The sequence below is a fragment of the Colossoma macropomum genome, unplaced genomic scaffold (genome assembly GCF_904425465.1).
Source record: "Colossoma macropomum unplaced genomic scaffold, Colossoma_macropomum, whole genome shotgun sequence".
Taxonomy (NCBI): domain Eukaryota; kingdom Metazoa; phylum Chordata; class Actinopteri; order Characiformes; family Serrasalmidae; genus Colossoma; species Colossoma macropomum.
In genome coordinates, this window is record NW_023495264.1 from 67,581 (window position 1) to 87,999 (window position 20,419).

Sequence of the window (20,419 nt, forward strand, 5' to 3'; positions counted from 1 at the left end):
TCTCTCTCTCACACACACACACACACACACACACACACACACACACACACTACTGTAAGTAATAAGCTGAGGTTATTCAGATCATCCTAATAACATATTTGGGGTGTGTGTGTGTGTGTGTGTGTGTGTGTAGTGACAGGAAATCAGTAACTCACTGTAATATCTCCAGTTTACTGTGTGGATCCTCCAGTAGATCAGAGAGCTCCTTCACTGCTGAATCTCCTGGTTTATTCCAGCTCATATTCAAATCTTTGAGGTGTGAGGGGTTTAATTTCAGAGCTTTAACCAGATCAGCACAGCCTTCATCTGTAATACTGCAGTCAGGCAGGCTGCATAGAGAAGAAGAAAAACTCCTTATACTTGCAGCTCAACACACACACATATACACACACACAGACACAGAATATATTAATGATTGAAAATTAAGAGCAATTACTGAATGTCATGGAATAAATAGCCTATACTGTATTTGGATGCTAGATGTGGCCCCTGTGAAAGATCCCATCATAAATGATCTTTTTGCAGAGGCAGCCAGATTTTGATTTAAAATCTTCTGATACTATATGGGGTCCTTAATGTTATAATGTTCCTACAGCCTATGGAAGAAAAAATGGCCCCAGAATGTATTGCCTAAAAGCTCTCATTTTCATCTCATAAAAGAACCCAGTTTCAGTCAAGTTCCAGTAGTGCCTAGCAAAAAAGTGTACTTTGAGTGTGCCTTTCAAATAGTGTGTTGGCATGGAGGTAGTGTCTAATTGTTGTTTTGGATACTCAGTGACCCCAAAATGCTACCATCCGTTTTGTACAAAAGAATTTCCAGGGATGCCAATCAATGCGGCACATGTTATCATGACAGGCTTCTAACAGTAGTCATTGACATTCATGGGTGTGACACTCATTTTTACTGTCATACACTCCTAACAGTAGTCACTGGTTTTCACCTGTAACAGTGACTGATTTTCATGGATCTATTTCTCTATGTTACTCTGATAGACCTCTAACAATAGTCATTGGTTCTCATTGGATAATCTAAATACTTCTTTGTAATGACGGGCTGTTCTTTTTGCTTTTTTATATGCAATAGTGTATATAGTATATGCAATATTGTATAATAATTCAATATAAGATATATAAAATTTTATCCCCTTCTCATACGGATCTTGTTGAATTTTGGTTTTGTTATCTGGTGTTGACCAGAGGAGGATGGGTTCCCCTTCTGAGTCTTGGTTTTTCTAAAGATTTCTTCCTCTTGCTCTTGGAGCCCAGATTTTCTGTAAAGCTGATTTGTGGCCACGTCTGTTGACTTTACTCAACTTTGTTATTTTATACGTATATCTATAAAGGTATATACTGAGATTGTGCTAACAAAGATATATTTTCATGTCATTTTTTACTCATTTTCACAGAGGGTGCCAATACTTTTGGAGCTATCTGCTAAGAGAGCTATAATGATAGATTAAGATAACATACCTTTAAATGGATGTATGGCAGATGTTCAAAACTATGCATTTCAGTTGGAACATTGAAAAAAGTCTTACATGGTAGTGTCAGAGATCCTACGTCCACAGTAAGAAAATGATGATCTTACCTAAGTTTCTCCAGTTTACAATTTGGACTCTTCAGTCCTGCAGAGAGCTCCTGTGCTCCTAAATCTTGCAGTTTATTGTAACTCAGGTCTAGTTCTCTCAGACATGAGGAGTTTGAGCTGAGAGCTGAGGCCAGATCTTCACAGCTTTTCTCTGTGAGATTACAATCACACAGCCTGGAAGAGAAATGTGTTTCAGAGTGAATGTTAAAAGTCAGAGACAGAACACCAGGACTGCTCATCCACAAGTAAACAAACAAAATGGAAGCAACACTAGTAGTCACAGCTGTTCTCTATTTGCCCTAAAGGACAATACCTGACAGTGTGGAATTATGATCAAGTTTAAGTTGGATTGAACTAAAAGTTTCTGAATGCTGATCTGACTGTCCAGACAGAGGCTGCATGCCAAATATGTATTAGATTTTAGTACTGGGACATACAGATCATATTATTTTATGGGTGCACGAGATTCTGATTTCTTTACACCCAAATTCGTAGATGGCCTTTTCACATTTATACATTTTCACATCAAGTATGTTCTACTAACATGGTCCTTATAATCTTGACACATAGTGAAACAGATGAATATTAATTGATGTAAACACTCACACTGCTTTACTGGATGCTTTGACCACTGGCAGCAGTCTCAGAAGACATTCCTCTGATAGGTCATATTTGCTCAAGTCAAACTCACCCAACTCCTCTTCTGAGTTCAGTAACACAAACACCAGAGCTGACCACTGAGCAGGAGAGAGATTAACCCCACTTAGACGATCATCACATCTTCTGTTCAGGTACATTTGTACTTCCTGCACTAGAGAATGATCATTCAGTTCATTCAGACAGTGGAACAGATTGATGGATTTCTCTGAAGAGGGATTCTCTCTGATCTTGTTCTTGATATACCTGACTATTTGTTCTTTACTGTTTGAGTTCTTTCTTGTTTGTGGAAGTACCCTTCGTAAGAGAGTCTGATTGGACTCCAGTGAGAGGCCCAGAAGGAAGCGGAGGAAAAGGTCCAAGTGTCCATTCTCACTCTTTAAAGCCTTGTCCACTGCACACCTAAGGAAGTCAGACATTTCCAAATTTTTGAAGAAAGCAAAAAATCCAGTGGCTCGCTTTAGCACATTTCTGTGGTCAGAGATGAAAGTTAGAAATGCATATAAAGCAGCAAGAAACTCCTGAACACTTAGATGAATAAAGCTGAAAACTTTCTCCAGGTGCAGTGCAGACTCCTCTCTGAAGATCTGAGTACAGACTCCTGAGAACACTGACATTTCTCTGACATCAATGCCACACTCTCTCAGGTCTTCCTCATAGAAGATTGTGTTGCCATTTTCTAGCTGTTGGAAAGCCAGTTTTCCCAGTGCCAGAATAATCTTTCTAGTCTGATGAGGATCAGTGTCACTTGTTCCTCTGTATTTTTGGCTGCTGTGTTTGATCTGGAATTTCAGGAAATATGTGAACATTTGAGTCAGAGTCTTGGGGATCACTGCGCTCTCTGCTTCACTCAACATCTTCTCCAGAACAGTGGCTGAAATCCAGCAGAAGACCGGTATGTGGCACATGATGTAGAGGCTTCTTGATGACTTTATATGTGTAATGATCTTTTCAGCAATGCTCTGATCACTGATCTTTTTTCTGAAGTATTCCTCTTTCTGAGGGTCACTGAATCCTCGTATCTCTGTAACCTGATTAATATACTGAAGAAGGATCTCATTGACTGCTGCTGGTCGAGCCGTTATCCAGAGAAGAGAAGAACTAAGCAGCTTTCCCCTTATGAGGTTTGTCAGTAACACATCTACTGAGGCTGATTCTGTTACATCAGATAAAATCTCATTTTTCTCTAAATCTAGTGGAAGTCGACATTCATCCAGACCATCAAAGATAAACATGACTGTGTAGTCAGCACAGTTTATTAAGTCTATTAAAAGAAATTTTTTGATTTGTGGAAAAAAGAGATGAAGAAGATCCATCAAGCTGAGCTTTTTCTCCTTTATCAAATTCAGCTCTCTAAAAGGAAGTGGAAATATGAAGGCAACATCCTGATTCTCTTTTCCTCCAGTCCAGTCCAGAATGAATTTCTGCACAGAGACTGTTTTTCCAATTCCAGCGATTCCTCTTGTCAGCACAGTTCTGATGAGTTTGTCTTTTCCAGGTATAGGTTTGAAGATGTCATTGCATTTGATCGGTGTCTCTTGCTTTAATCGTCTCCTAAATGGTTCTATCTGTTTCACTTCATGTTCATTATTGACCTCTCCAATTCCACCCTCTGTGATGTAGAGCTCTGTGTAAATCTTATTCAGAAGTGTTGAGTTTCCATCATGTGAAACTCCTTCATTTATACTTCTAAATATCTTCTCCAGTTCAGATTTGTGTGTTTGTTTAGACACAGTGATGTATTCTGATAAGCAGACACAGATAACAGAAGAAAAATATGTTGGTGTTTAGGAATATTTATGTTAGGTTTCAGGATTACTCCTATCAAACTGCCATATTTAATTTTTCTAGAAAATCTCTAGAAACTGAGCAAGAAATACACTGATGATAATAAAAACAAAACCCAAAATGTATCATAAACCAGCAAAAAGTAGAATATACACAACATAAAAACAAACAGGAAACATAAATAGCAAACTGACACACTGGAGGGATGTACAAAGAAAATACAATGTTTTACATGGAACATGACAATGATTAAAGAGTGACGCTACACGGCACACAGATGAGTGAGATGGGAAAGGGGTTGAGCTAGGGAGAGCAGGAGACAAGACTGTCTGCCCATTTAAATACAAGTTTTAACACGCCCTTGTCTATTTGACTTTGCTATTTTCCTACAGAGGAGTCCCCAGTGCCATCTTATGGGTCAGTCCATTACTTTATTAGTTTATTAATATGAGCCCTCCAGTTAACACTTCCAGTGGAAGTAAAATACATTCTTAAGCAGTTTACAGTTGTAATAGAAAGTTTGGACATTCATGGTCAAATTTTGTTGATTTTCTAAGTAAAATGTGGTGTATACAAATTCAGTTTCTGCAATAGTGTTTTGAATGCTTCACCAATTGACTTATTAGCATGGGCAATTTAAAGCTCAGGCTTACCTAGGCACAAAAGTAGTAATATGTATGAATAAAATAGTAGATAAATGTTTTTCTCATTGTTCCTTTCCAAAACTGTGTAGAAATGTATTGCTCAGTAATGTGTTTGGGGGGGCAAACTTCAGCTTCGTTTGGGAATGCACTCAGCAAATTCTAAAACATGAGAGACTATGGCTTTCAGTGGTCAGGTTCTGATTTAAAGTGCCCCTGCTCATTAGGCCTTAATCCAAGTCAGGTGTAGACAATTCCAGAGTATAATAAATTACTTGAATTCTATAATTTATAGTTTATGTTAATAATATATTTATTAATAAATGTGACCTTTCTCTGGCCCACTGTGCTGTTGTTGCATAAACATCATCTACATGGTAGAGTAATCAGAACTAACCTGAACTGTGATCACAACAAAAGTCAACATCTGAAGTGTGCAAGTGTGCCTTAGGTACACTACATGACTTTAACCCTGATTTTCGCCCCGATTGTCAGTCTGGCTGGGTGTGTGCTGGTTGGTTGTAGTCTGCAGATGTTCGAGTCGTTCAGAGTCGACATTTGGAGAAAGAGAATCAAGGAGTGTGAGAAAGCCGCAGACTCAGATTTTCAGCCTCCCGATTGTGTTTCAGACCAGATGGAGTGTATAAAACGTTTGATTTTATCAACCTGACTGAGGGCATAAAAGTAGAAAATACAAGAAGTAAACAAGAAAAATGGTGAAAAGTCACTGTGTGGTGGGAAGCTTTTTAATTAGCTGTGTTTAAGACATGAGCACAGTCAAGTTTATATACATATAAACTTTAAAAAATACCACACTGGTCACATTTTATAATCCATGACCCTCACATATGTTTACTTGCTGTTTTTTTACTGTGTCAGCGCAAACAGCGGCAGAACAGCAGCAGCAGCAGCTTGCTGCTCCTCAATTGTTTATTTGCGTCTCAGAATAACGGGAGAACATGGGTTCGTGCAAGTTCATTGAGTTCTGTTTGGTTCAGCAAGAAAAGCATTTGGATAGTGTGAAATACTCAGTCCATTTACAATCTGTTAAGTTAAGTCTTCAGGCTGTGTTCAGGCTGCAGGCAATTCGGATTTGTATCTCAAATCAGATCTTTTGAGATGACTGTATGCACTGTTATGTGCAAGTGATCAGATCAGGTTTCTGTGTCCAGACATCACCAACCTATCTACATAAGTTAATTTGGTAACGACGTAGGTGTCAGTAACTACGTAGCTATGCTGGTGATTCAGATTGCAAAGGCGGATGCAGGAGAGATGGAGGTACATTGTATCCCCCTGAAAATTCTTCAAAATTCTCTCGCATAAGCATGAATCTTTTGCACTGTTCTTGATCCCAGCACTTCCTCAATCCCATTTCAAACCATATGCAAATTGGATTTTATGTGGTTTTTACTTATCCAGAATATCAAAAATCAGTCTAGAATCAATGTGGATATGCCAAAATGTGTATGTAGTCTGGACAAGGCCTGTGATAAATCAGAGGCATTTTGGAATCAAGTGCTGGTGTCTGATGAAAGAAAATTGTACCTCTCTGGTTATATTCATCATATTTTTTTATTTTAATAAAAGGAGAAGCATACCTTGCCAACTGTTGCCAGCTTTTAAGCATGGGGAGTGGATCTATTATACTTTAGGGTGGTGTGGTAGTCAGTGGCACAGGAAATGGAAAATCAAAATCAACATCAAACTACTTTAACATACAAAAGATTTTCTGAAATCATCTTCCCCCTCCTAGAATATTATTTAAAAATAATATCTGTTAGACGTGATATATGCAGTAGATATGAGACAACCATGAATATGTCTGAAGTGGAAACATTCTTCAAGGAAAAGTGGGGATAAAATGCTAAATCAAGAACAGAAAGTACTGTCCAAATTTATGCACAGACCACATTTTATGTTTTTTTTCTGTTAAATCCAGCAAAATAAGTAATAATTGTGCATTAAAATTGGCGGAAATAAATCATATTAATGTTTGTTCCATGCTGAGGTGGTGTAACTTCTTTTCAAAAACCAATAACAAAATGTAACTTGACAAGTGATGCTCAAACTAAAAAAAAGGTTTATGTACAAGTTTGTGCTATAAATAGACCTTAAACAGAACTTGGATTTTAATACTGAGGAAAATACACTACAGCTGTGAAATCGGAACTGGATTCTATGAGCTTTTAGTAGAACCTATTAGTTATTATGGATTGACAAAAATATTTATCAGTACTCTATATTAAAATGTCTAGTTGTCAACTCAATGCATTCCCTTTTACTGTAGTTTAAGCTCAATGCAGTGTGAAGTGTGGTCAAAAGATAGTTGAAAACTATTTACTAAACATTGCAGTGAATACCTAGTAAATTAGCAGATATCCATTTCCAAAAAAGTTGGGACATGCAAAAAAAAAAAGTTTGTTCATTCATATTTTTTCATTCTCTTGAACGTTTATTTAATTGACAAAATGACAAAGAAATTACTTTTAATTTGTTGTCTAAACTTCATAGTATTTTGCTAATATAAACAAATTTTTAACTGAATGCCTGCAACACACTTTAAAAAGTTGTGACGAGGGGCTCCCGAGTGGCGCAACCGTCTAGGCATTGTGCTTCGAAAAGAAGCGGTGGTTGGCTTCACAGGTCACGGAGGAAGCCTGTGTTAGCCTTCACCCCCCTAGTGTTGATAGCATCGTGTGATTGGGGGAGTCCTAACTAGCGGGTGGAATTGGAGACGACTAAATTGGGGAGAAAAATCGGGTAAAAATTAACAAGTTGTGAAAAGTTTATAGAATATTAAAGTTACACCATTTTGAAACAGCACAATAAACAGAGGACGTGGTAACAGGCAAGGGTATCTTGATTGGATATAAAAGGAGCATCCACTAAAGGCTCAGTCTTTGCAAGCAAAGAAGGGTTGTGGCTCACTACTTTGTACGAAACCCTATCAAAGAATTGTCAAATAGTTCAAAAAGAACATTTCTCAACACAAGATTGGAAAAAATGTAGGTCTTTTACCATCGACCGTACATAATATTGTGAAAAGATTGAGGGAATCTGGTGAAATCTCCATGTAGGATGAGGCTGGAAAGCACTGTTAAACGTGTGTGACCTTTGAGCCCTCAGACAGTATTGCATAAGAAACTGTCATGCTACTGTGTTAAAATGGCCACATGAGCTTGGGAGTACATTTTAAAACTGCTGTCAGTTAACACAGTCCACTGCTACATCATGTCACTTGAAACTTGTTATGCAAGGTCAAAGCCAAACATTAATTATATACAGATCAATTATATACCGAGATCTAAACTCAGACACGTCCAAAAGAAAGTGAAATGTGTGCTGTCATCAGATGAGTCCACATTTCAGTTTGTTTTTTGGGAAAAACGGACATTAAGTTCTCTGTGCCAAAGACAAAAGGGACCATCCAGACTTTTATCAGCGAAAGGTGCAAAAGCCAAAATCTGTCATAGTATGGGGGGGTATCAGTGCCCATGGCATGGTGACTTGCATATATGTGAAGATGCCATTCATGCGGGGGCACATACTGGGATATATATTTACAAAATACAATTTAGTTGGTTAGTGAAAACACTGGAAATCTTGGTAACACTTTCTATGAATGTCATGTTTGTAAGCATTTATAAACACATTTATAACATGTTATAATGCCTTCATATGGCATTATAAACATGATTACAAACATTTATAAAAATGAATTACACTTTATAGCCATGTTCCAAGCTAACGGTGGTGTACATTACCTTTCCCACATTGGGTAAAACACTGATGGCAGCTCTAGTTTAAACTCTGACATTTGAAGCCTGTAATGAGCTTTATTGTGTATGTTTTAGTGTTTCAGTAAATCCTTCAGTAAATACTTCAACTTGAAGCCTCACTCTGAACACTGGAGGAGGCTTTAGTACAGTACGCTTCACTTTACTTAGAGCGGACAAATACAACTTATGAGCTCTTATAATTTGTTATGATCAGTACTTATAATGTATTATGTTAACAATTCATAATGCATAATAAGCATGGCTATAATGTGTAATGCATTTTTATAAATATTTAAAGCCATGTTTATAATGCCTTATGAAGGCATTATAACATGTTATGAATGTGTTTATAGATGCTTACAAAGGTGACATTCATAGAAAGTGTTACCGAAATCTTTTCTTTGTACCTTTGTCAGTTTAAAGATTCATGTTTCCTGCATTTTACAAAATGTTGCAATTTTTATGGAAATGGGGTTTGTACAAACAGACCTTCAAACTTACCTTCAGTGAGAACAGAAGCACCAGGAGAGCCTGCAGCCTGAGCTGAGCTGCTGCTGGAAGTGGAAGCTTCTTGAGCTGGAGGGGAGATAGAAATTCAGAACTTAGTAATAGTCTCTATAAATACCACATCTATAAGAATTTATAAATACATTTATAACACATTATAATGTATTCATAAGACTTTATAAACAAGGCTATATGGATATATAAAAATGTATTATGTTATTGCTGTGTTTATTATACATTATGAACTGTTAACATAATACATTATAAGTTGTGCTCAAGTCATATTATATTGTCAGTGCCAAAGAAAAGCTTACATGATCAACATATTATTTATACACCTAGTATGAACCCATTATAAGAACTGGTTGTATGTTAACTTATGAGTACTGCTTACAAAGCATTACATGAATAATACATAATAAACATGGCTAGAAAGTGTGATGTATGCTGTTACATTATATTTTTCCTCAGTAGTTTTTGAATGATGGGTTAAAAATATTAAGAATGGCCTCTATTTACAATTATTGTTGAGGTCTCAAAAGGAGATGTCTGGTCTTTTACTATGGCAAGCAAGAGATAAGGTAAATAAGGCAAAAAAGAGAGAGTAATTTTTTTACTATATTGCATTTGCATAGCTGTTGAACCCAAAAAATTAGACAACTGTAGAGATTTAGTCTCAGATCCTTCAGTCTCCATGTAAGTGCAGACAATTAGGTCTCCTTTAATTATCATTTTGTTTCATAAAAGAGTGCAGCTCTCCGGTTTAACTTGTGTTAAGTCAAATATTTTATGTAAAAGCCTTGTTGATTTTTTATAGTCTTCATTTAATAATATAGCTTTACAAAGAGATTGTTTTACTTTATATACTTTATATAGCAATCTTTTGGTTTAGGTTACAGTTATTTTTATTTATTTTTTTTATTTTTACCCAATTATCTCCCCAATTTTGTCGTTTCCAATTCCACCCTCTAGTTAGGACTCCCCCAATCACACGATACTATCAACGCTAGGAGGGTGAAGGCTAACACAGGCTTCCTCCGAGACCTGTGAAACCAACCACGGCTTCTTTTCGAACTGCCGCTCACGCAACGTCACTGGACAGCCGAACGCGCTCGGAGGAAAGCGCCAACCGGCAGATCTGTTACGTCAGCTAACAGACGCCTGCGCTGACTAGCATCGCGTTGAGTGATGGGGAGGAGAGGGAGGGGCCATCCTACCCACCCAGAGAGAGCGAGGCCAATTGTGCTCTCTCGGACTCCCGGCTACGGATGGCTGTAGCATCACCAGGGATCGAACTCGCGATCTCCTGATGATAGGGCCAACGCTTAGATGGTTGCGCCACTCGGGAGCCCTTATATTTTTAATAGGTAATCAGGTAATCAACCTGCACTTACTACTAGAGTGGTTGAAGATGATCCACTGCTAAACAGATAGTCAAATGAGAAAAGTCTGTGTTTTAGTCTGAAAGACTATAAACATGACCTGCAAGTGGAGTTAAAGATATAAACTGAAAGAAAAATCCATTCCCTCAATTTTTTTGGGATGTGAAGGATTGAGAAAACAAAACCATCATTATCTTAAACACTGCTTTAAAAAATAAGACACCTAAGTCTCTTCTGGGGCTTTTCTACTGTTGCAGCTTAGGTAGTTGGCTGTCTTTATCAGTAGCACACAAAAGCACTAACAGTCCATTACTCTCCCTCAGCTGGTCATTGGGCTAGCAGGAGTGCTACTTTCACTGCTGACTCCTGCGGTCAGTTTTGTAATATTGTCTTCTGGCATGTAGTGCCCAAAAAGTAGTCCTGATATTGTTCTTCAGGAATCCTGTCTGGGGTGGTAGCCATGGTAGCAAGTTTGTTCACAGGCATTAATGTGTCTGTAAGTCCCTGATAGACACTTTGTGACAATTCTAGCTGCCTTAGTAGTCGTTACCTGCTTAGCTAAAAATGCTGCTGTTCAACCACACCAATGAAAGAGTTTGCTTTAATTCAGTGTGCTCATGCCTTAACAAACCCACAAGTCATTCTGTTTTTGCTTATATGCTTATATATGTGTATATATATATATATATATATATATATATATATATATATATATATATATATATATATATACACACACACACACATATATATATATTTTTTGCTTAAGCAAATATTATAGAGTTAAAGTAGAAAAGGAAAGATTTGACGCTGCAAAGAACCAAATAAAGCTCTTTATTTGGAGAAACACATGCTGTACAGAGAAGCCTGGATCATTCCCTGGGTTTTATAGGCACATGGTGAGGGGCACAAGTCACTAGGGGCCCCTGAAAGCAATTATGACATAATTTAAATGGATGGTTTTACTCTTAGCTGGGTTATGTAAAACGAAGATGTGATAGCCCAGTAAAGTAGAAGACGCCCATTTCCAAAACAGTACACAAATTTAAAAAACAGCAGCTTGAGTTAAAGAACAAAACTGCTGCATCAATATTGTCAGTGATCTGTGAACCGTTTACTTCCTCATAGGTAAGATGTAAATGGTCTATAAGCATTTTCCACATCTGCTGTGACAGTATGCTTTAATTTAGGATGTTTGATGGTACTGTAGAAAACAGGAGAGCATAAATTAACAGTCTCTGTCTTTTCTTGGTCTCAACATCATTTGGACTATGTCTTCAATCAATCAATGAATCAACCTTTATTTAAACTTGGAATACATTGAGGGAGACCCTCATTTACAATGTAGCTGAGCAATACAGAAATCAGGGACTGAGAAGTTGGGTAGGAAAAAGAAATAAAAAATTTATAATAAAGTAATAAAAATCATAATAGTAAAATTGAATAGTAAGAAAACAACAATAAATCATTAAATCAATAAACCATTAAAATTACATTATAGTAACTTAACAAGTAACAGATCAGATAAAGATAAAATTAAATAAAAACATAAAATAATGAAATAAAAACAAGCAGAAGATGTAAGACAATAAATTGACAATAGTAAAATAGTAAAATAATAAAACAATAAAATAAATAAAAAGAAGACTAATAAAATAAATAAAAGGAATAAAAAGAATAATAAACAGTAAAACAATAGCTAAGACATACCAAAAATCATATTATAGGTTAAGTAAAATCAAATAAAGCAGTCTCAGTCTGTGTTTAGGTGGAGAGACTAAAAGTTTAAAATGTTCATGTGACACCAGTGAACCAAGTTTACAGTTTCCTGTATTGAATTCCAGTTTGCTGGTTCTCTGAAGCTAAAAGCAGATTTTCCCAGTTCAGTGAAAGCTCTCAGCACCTTAAGGGTGATTCAGTCACTAGAATGAGTCTGATAAACTGCATTATTTACACTGGGCATTTCTGCTCAGTGTAAATAATGGCCAGTAAGCACTTTATAGGTAAAAAGAGGCCTATGTGTCTCCCGACGCACAGACAGAGATGACCAGCCAACCTTTTCATATAGTATACAATAATGGGTGTTGTAATGATGAATCTTAAGGCAGTGTGGAGTACAGGGTCTAGAGATTTCAGAGTAGTTACATGTGCATATCTGTATAACACGTCACCATAATCCAGAAAAGGCAATAGCATCACTTCAACAACCTTTTTTCTCGTGTGTTTTGGGAAACATACTTTGTTATGATACAGAGAGCCAAGTTTTTGTCTCAGTTTACATGCATGTTTGTTAACATGTTGTTTAAAAATGCATTTGTTATTTAGCCATATGCCGAGGTATTTGTACTCATTGACTCTTTCAATATCAGATCCCTTCAGGGTTGTGATTTTAAAAGTGCTAAAATCAATGTTAGACACTCTGGAAAAAAGCACAACAGCATTTAAAACTAATTTATGATTGTAAAAAGCTGATTGTAGGGCATTAAAAGAATGCTGTAGTTTATCTACTGCAGTACCTATATAGTCAGTCGAGCAATACAAGATACTATCATCAGCATATAAGTTTACTTTGCACTCAACATTAAGGTGGCAATGTCATTAATACAGCACCCTCAACAATTATTGGCACCCCTCGTTAAGATGTGTTAAAAGCTTTAAAATAAATTTTTATTTCAGAAGCATAACACTGAAAAATTGCAGAAAAATGTAACCTTTAACTCAAGTGAATTAAAAAAAAACCCTGAATAAGAAATCATTATTTTTAATAAAATCACCTGTTCCACAAATATTGGCACCCCTAACAATTCCTAGAAAATAAATGTAATTGAAGTTTTTCTGTCATTTCTACTGTAGTTTATAAAGTTGATCAGAGTATCTAGGAACCTTTAATTAGTAATTCATCACTTCCTGTTTCCCTGGGCTATAAATATGACATGACACAGAGGCCAATTTCTCTTATCCACTCCTCAACATAGGAAAGACAAGAGAACACACTATTCAAGAATGGCAGATGTGTGCCAACCTTCATAAGTCACGCAATGACTACAAGAAAATAGCCACTCACCTAAACCTGCCCATCTCCACAGTCAGAGCAATCAAGAAGTTTAAAACAACTGGAACAGTGGCAAACAAGCCTGGACGAGGATGCGAGTTTATCTTGCCACTACGCACAGTGAGGAGATGGTAAAAGAAGTAAAAAGTTCTCCAAAGCTCACTGTTAGAGAATTGCATCAAAGAGTAGCTTCTTGGAGTCACGAAGTCTCCAAAACAACCATCTACATGCCAACAAGCTGTTTGGGAGGCATGCAGGGAAAAAGCCTTTTCTCACTTACAAGCATAAACGTAAATGTTTGGGGTTCGCAAAGTGGTACTGGGACTTCACCTGGGACCGTGAGCTTTGGTCAGATGAGACCAAGATAGAGCTTTTTGGCAACAAACACTCTAAGTGGGTCTGGTGCAACACAAAACATGAGTATGCTGAAAAGCACCTCATGCCCACTGTGAAGTATGGGGGAGGATCGGTGATGCTGTGGGCCTGTTTCTTATCCAAAGGCCCTGGGAACCTTGTTAGGGTGCGTGGCATTATGAACTCTTTGAAATACCAGGACATTTTAAATCAAAATCCGGTGGCCTCTGCCCGAAAGCTGAAGATGGGTCGTCACTGGGTCTTTCAGCAAGATAATGACCCTAAACATGTGGCCAAATCTACACAAAAATGGTTCACCATACACAAAATCAAGCACCTCCCATGGCCATCTCAGTCCCCAGACCTCAACCCAATTGAAAACCTGTGGGGTGAGCTGAAGAGGAGAGTGCATAGGAGAGGACCCAGGACTCTGGATGATTTAGAGAGATTGTGCAAAGAGGAATGGTCAAAGATCCCTCTCTCTGTATTCTCCCATCTTGTGAAATGTTATAGGAGAAGATTAAGTGCTGTCTTGTTGGCAAAAGGGGGCTGTACAAAGTATTAACATCAGGGGTGCCAATAACTGTGGCACAGATGATTTCATATAAAATAATTATTTCTTAATGTGGGATTTTTTTCCCACTGAATAAATGTACTTGAATTAAAGGTTGGATTTTTCTCTTTTTTTTTTGCATTGTTGTCCTATATTATTAAAAAAAAACTTATTAGAAGCCTAAGAACACATCTTAACAAGGGGTGCCAACAATTGTTGAGGGCGCTGTATAAATATTAAATAATACTGACCTGAGGATCGAACACGTTGCTGCCTATAGGAGAAATAGCTTCTAATCCAGTTAGTAGTCCAATATTTTGTAGACTTCATAAAAGTAGGGAATGATCAACTGTATCAAAGGGTTTAGAGAGAAAAAATAAATAAAAATGACTGCACATTATTTCTTTTCATCAGTGGCACTGAAAAAATCTTCTAAGATGAGAGTAGCTGCAGAGATTCATACCCAGCTGTCACTGTGTCTTAAGATGTTTTGACAGTATTTATAAGATGTCTTGAGACATTTTCTTATGCCAAGACATCTCAAGAACGTCTTAAGACATATGAGTGAAGACACTGTCTTTGTCTTGAGACATGAAAGTTAACAACTTAAGACAAAGAAGTAATTATTTAGTGTGTCTTGAAGACGAGGCACGACTTAAGACATCACTTTGTCTTAAGACACAGAGATGTTGTGTCTTAAGACAGTTCAGTTGAGTCCAAAGAGTGGTCCTTTACAAAAAGTCCTGTGGTATGAATGTGGTATTCCTGTGATACTGCCAAACTGAAAATTACTACTGAGGATTACCAGGATTACCACAGCACTGCCTAATGTACAATATAATGAGAATATAACAAGTATGTCCTCAAGAAACAGCCTGCTGTAATCTTATGGTTTTTGTGTGATATTACTAAAAGAATATTCACAAAGGCTTTACTTGCTGTACTTTTGTGATTCTTTTTTTTTTGTATGTCTTGTTTTTTGATTATTGCAGAAATGTGTTTACAGTGGCAAAATAGCAAAAGAAAATTCAGAAAAAAGAAAATCAATTCTTAAACCGTTTACCTTACCTTAAAATGTTTAAACTCGTTTCCTTATATCATTGAAGTTCATGGTAGAATAACTTTTAATTTGTAACATTTACCAAAGGAGATAATCACAGTCAGTCACAGCCTTTTACTCATCTGCAGAAAACATGCTATGATTAAAACAACATTGATCTATTTTCAAATGTCCAATTGTAACCAGGGACAACAAGCTAGGAACCAAGATAAAACAACTTTGAGCTAATAGGAAGTAAATGTACTTAACAGCTAACCTGAGTACTTTAGAGATCACATACCACCAAAACTTAATGCAGAAAAAGCACTTGGTTCACTCTCTTCAACATCTACACTTCTGTTTATTTTCTTAAGCAGATCAGGGCTGCCCAAAGTTTGACCATTAGGACTTTTAATTTGGCCCAACAGAAAGAGAGAACAAACTTTTTTATATACTGTGTATAACTTTCAAATTATTATCTCCAGGTATTTGGAAACCACAAACAATAATAAACAAATGTATTTGAGTAGTGATATAAAGACCTGTATTGTTTCACCACGTAAAATTACATAATAAACAGATTTTTGTTTAAATGTCCATCTTCATACTTTGACTTTAATATATTAAGACATGGCCTCCAGTGATGCTTTGTAAAATAATCCTGTACAGCTGTCTTATGTATTTCAAGGGTTTGCAGTTTTCTATTCTGTCTAGATTAAAAAAACAAACAAACAAAACAAAACAGCACAGTTCATTCAGTACAGAGAGGCGCGAACCAGAAAAAAAGCTCTATGGGAGGACAAACAAAAGACTGGCGGGAGTTTAGACCAATCAGAGCGCGAGACTCCACCGCTTGGACGTTCGATTTTGAAGCGCGAGCGCTCTCCGCCGTTCCTCCGTTTAAAGCCAAGCGCGACCATTACAGCCGTTTACAGTGAGCGAGTCTCTCAGGTCACTAACGCGGGCAGTTTATCCTGCACAGTGCAGCAGGGTTAGCACACTGAGCAACAGTGCAGCAGGGTTAGCACACTGATCACAGCTGAAAGAAGAGATCGGTAACATTAGCAGTGTGATATAAGTAATGTTAGTGTTCAGGCATTACAGCATGGACATATGCACATCGAGTTATCTGGGTCCTGTTTCCTGTGTCCACATATGTCCACATAAAATGTCCACAGCTTGGCTCTATTCCAGCTCCCAGCACATCTGAGTCTGGTGTTAATTGTTTGACAGCTGATCATTATCTGGCTCAGGTATGTTATGAGTACTGCTGGGGTTCAGACCCTGTATTACTCTGTTGGTCAGTTTTTCTTTTTAGTCCATATGAATTTGTCTTAAAATTGTTTCCCATCATTTATAATTGTTCATAGTACTATATTGCTAATAACTTTAGCATAACTTATATACGGAGTAACAGCAGACCTTAAAATCAGATTCATTGGTCGGAACTGTGTATTTATTGCATTATATTTCAGATTTCTACACAAAGTCAGTTAACATGTTTTTCCCCGTCTGTAGAACATATCAGGTGTGATGACGCTATTGTACTATGCATATACACAGATGTCAAAACAATAAACAATAACTGTAATCTATATTTTTTGAAAGCTATGTGGATGCTTTTTCATGGGCTATGCTTTGGATTGCAGAGTAAATTGTTTGAATATAGAAGTATTTTGAATTTTTAACAGATTAACAAGAAAATACAAAACTGTAAAATAGTGATGTTCCATACCCCTTTAAATTACATTACTGTAATTTATGCATACTTATTATTGTTCTTGTTCTCCTTCTTATTATTATTATTTTAAAAGTTGATAAAATGATATCTTCATTAAAAAATGAAGCAACTGTAAAATATTAATTGTAAAAAAAAATGTTTTTAACACATTTTTAAAACATGAAGGGTTAATTACTATAAAAAGGTATTTAAATGAACTGAATTAGATTTTTTAATTTTGCAGCAACGCTGTATTAAAAAATAGTTGCATAAGAGTCTTCCCTCATACTACCACCATGTTGAAGGCATGGTCTGAACTCACAAATAGATTTTCACTGATTCCATAAGCTTTTCTAATGCAACAGAAACATTAAAGGCGAATTCCACATTTTTGTACACTTGATTCTGTCCTTGCGATGTGAACAAAGTCATTTAGTGGTTTCATATAAAATGGTTATTGTAGAGAAAGTTACAGACTGGGAACCATGTGCCTATTATTGTTATTGTTGTTATTATTATTATTATTATTATTACTTTTGTTGTTAAATTTGTTCTGAAATGTATACATGTAGTATGTACTAATGTATGTAATGTTTGTATGTTTATAAAATAATATACAATATATATATTAAAATAAGTGATACCATTATGCATCCTACATAGAACAAAAAAAATAAATAATGAAAAAAATTTAATCACTAGAATTTTGCTATAAATAATGTTACGTTTTTAAATTCCCTTAAAAGTAAAAGATTTATTTAAAAAAATATATAGGTAAAATTTAAAAGTACGTATTATGCATCCTACATCTTGAGACGTCTTGGGATGTTATTATTGCCAAGACATCTTAAGATCCATGTCTATAGACATGTGTTAAAGACATGTCTTCATTTCTTAAGACATGCCTCAAGATGTCCTAAGACGTCTTCATAATGTGTCTTTAGACATGTCTTAAGACATCCCAAGACGTGGTAATGGCTGGGTATGTTGTGCTGTGCTTTTCTCTAAAACCAGATTAGTTGTCTGACAAGACTGAATTTCTATGCAGAAATGTCTTGAGTTGATCATTCACTAAGGTTTCTAGGATCTTGGCCAAAGCACGATCCTTTCAAAATGGGTCTATAATTTTTAAGATCATATAATATTTATATATAAATATATATATATATATATATATATATATATATATATATATATATATATATATATATATATATATATATATATATAATTATATGATCTTATATAAGATCATATAATTATTAATATGTTGCCTATTTTTACTTACACTTTCAGAAAAAAAAAACTTCATAAAGGTTTAGGTCCATTTGGCACTCGTTGCCTACCCAAAAAATCCAGGCCTGACGCTGACAGTCAGTAGAAGTTATTTATGATTGTCTCTTCACCAAAGAGATGCTGCTAAAGACCAGACTTTAAACCGGTTGGACAGGATTAGTTTGTTACCTCAGGAGGAAATGCATGCTCAGGTACCTGGGTGAGTCTGCTGTTAAGTAAATCAACTCAGTGTCATCCAACTGACTGTCTATAAACACTGAGCTACATAACAGAGTAAATCAAGTATACAAAACTACACATAGAAATAGTTTTGCTGAAAAAGTGAACAAAAATTAACAGAATGCACATGTCTGGGACTGCAGCTATCCAGATTAAGGGGCACATTTTCTTCCCCTGACTGTCAACGTCAGCTGTCCAATCCCTGTGATCAGTGCCAGTTCGATGGTCACAGTGCAGAGATGAATTGGCATGCCTTCCAGCTCAAGCTCACCTGGTACCACTTCTGGCTGGGCCACTGTGACTGATGACCCCATGTCTACTGGAGCAGTGCATGGAACTCGTTCAGTGTCGTTGGAAATGTGGTAGAAGTTGGTACGTATGTGGTAGATATGGACGTTCACCCCACCACAGTCACTATTTGTTTGCTGCCTGTGCTGTTCTTTTTGGCTAGGCTAGCATTCTTTCCTACCAGCTTCAGCCCCAATGGACAAGCCCTAGCTAGATGTCCTGGCCGGCCTCATGTCCAATACCAATGGAAGTCCCATGCCACTGGCTATACAACTGCCAGTATGGCCAGTGGATTTCTGTATTTTTCAATCAGTTGCCTATTGTTACTTTCACTTTTTTTTACTAAAAAAATCATAAAGTAAAAGTTAGCTTATAAATATGATCAGATTGATTGAAATAGAGGAAACCAAACACCAGCACGAAATGCATGCATGTTTGTGGTAGTGAGTTGTGTGTATGACGCTAAAAATATCTCTCGAAAGAATGTAGTTTAACAACTATGTCATAGCAGTGCACCGTAAAAAGGAATTCAGTGTTACATGATTCAAGAATCAGTATTTCAGTTTTCTCCTGATTCATTTGTAGATTTTTTTTATTTAAACATTAAAGCAAGTAAAAGTACTATAATTTAATTATGTTCAAAAAAGTACTTTTACAGGGAAAAATGTACTGAAGTACATACACAGTATGTTATGTACAATAACGAGAGTAGATGTAATGTTACTTTCCTCCTCTGGTAATAGTAATGAGTGAAACAAATCTGTGTATACCACCTCAAAATATAATTTTTACCTCTCTGTGAAATACAGATTCTGATAAACTTTAATGTAAACAGATTCTTAAACTTAAAGACTTAAAGACTCAGACTTCTCAAACTTTATCACTCACCTCCATATATGTTGTTTATAACTGTCAGTGGTCCTTGAACAGTGTTTCCATCGATCATAGGAGCACATGCTGTTCCTCCTGTCTGAGCTGTGATGTTGGTCTGGACAGGAGCTCTGTCATCTGGAGTCTGAACTTCCATCTTCTAATGGAAAGGCTTTTGGTCATCAAGCCACAGAGTAAATTCAGGCTGTTCAGACTTTAATAATTATCTTTTTGATTTTTCTCTAGAAGTTATTTATGACCATCTCTTCACCAAACAGATGCTGCTAAAGACTGCGCTTTAAACCAGTTGGACAGCATTAGTTTGTCATCTCAGGAGGAAATGCATGTTCAGGTACCTGGGCGAGTCTGCTGTTGAGTGAACCAACTCAGCGTCATCCGACTGACTCTCTATGATCTACATAATAAAGTAAATCAAACCCAGTAGACAAAACTACGCATAGAAATAGTTTTCTCTTTGTCTGTTAAAGCCTGTGTTCTATTTTGTGTAAAAATACTAATATAGTTTTAAGAAATGTTTAAAATGTTTTAAAGTCTTAATTTTAGGTTGTTCAACTGCATTTACTCACTGGATTTATTCTACTGTGGAGAGCCGAGTGCAGCAACTGCAACTGGCTCTGATGCTGCATGTTCCACTATGCATTGGGCATCGGCTGGCTTCATTG

The 20,419-nt window shown here is 36.5% G+C and overlaps 1 protein-coding gene across 1 annotated transcript in view; it reads right to left on the reverse strand.

Annotated features, from left to right (window-relative positions):
• Positions 1-19,893, reverse strand: part of LOC118801322 (NACHT, LRR and PYD domains-containing protein 12-like) — a gene marked incomplete at its 3' end in the record, with an annotated part of 63,635 nt that extends 43,742 nt beyond the window's left edge. Inside the window, exons 1-5 of the mRNA XM_036561580.1 lie at positions 19,755-19,893; positions 8,958-9,032; positions 2,195-3,989; positions 1,589-1,762; positions 156-329 (exon numbers count right to left, since the gene is read on the reverse strand). Of these exons, the coding sequence (XP_036417473.1) occupies positions 156-329; positions 1,589-1,762; positions 2,195-3,989; positions 8,958-9,032; positions 19,755-19,893 (2,357 nt within the window). The remainder of the gene's footprint in view (positions 1-155; positions 330-1,588; positions 1,763-2,194; positions 3,990-8,957; positions 9,033-19,754) is intronic.
• Positions 19,894-20,419: the final 526 nt, after the last annotated feature.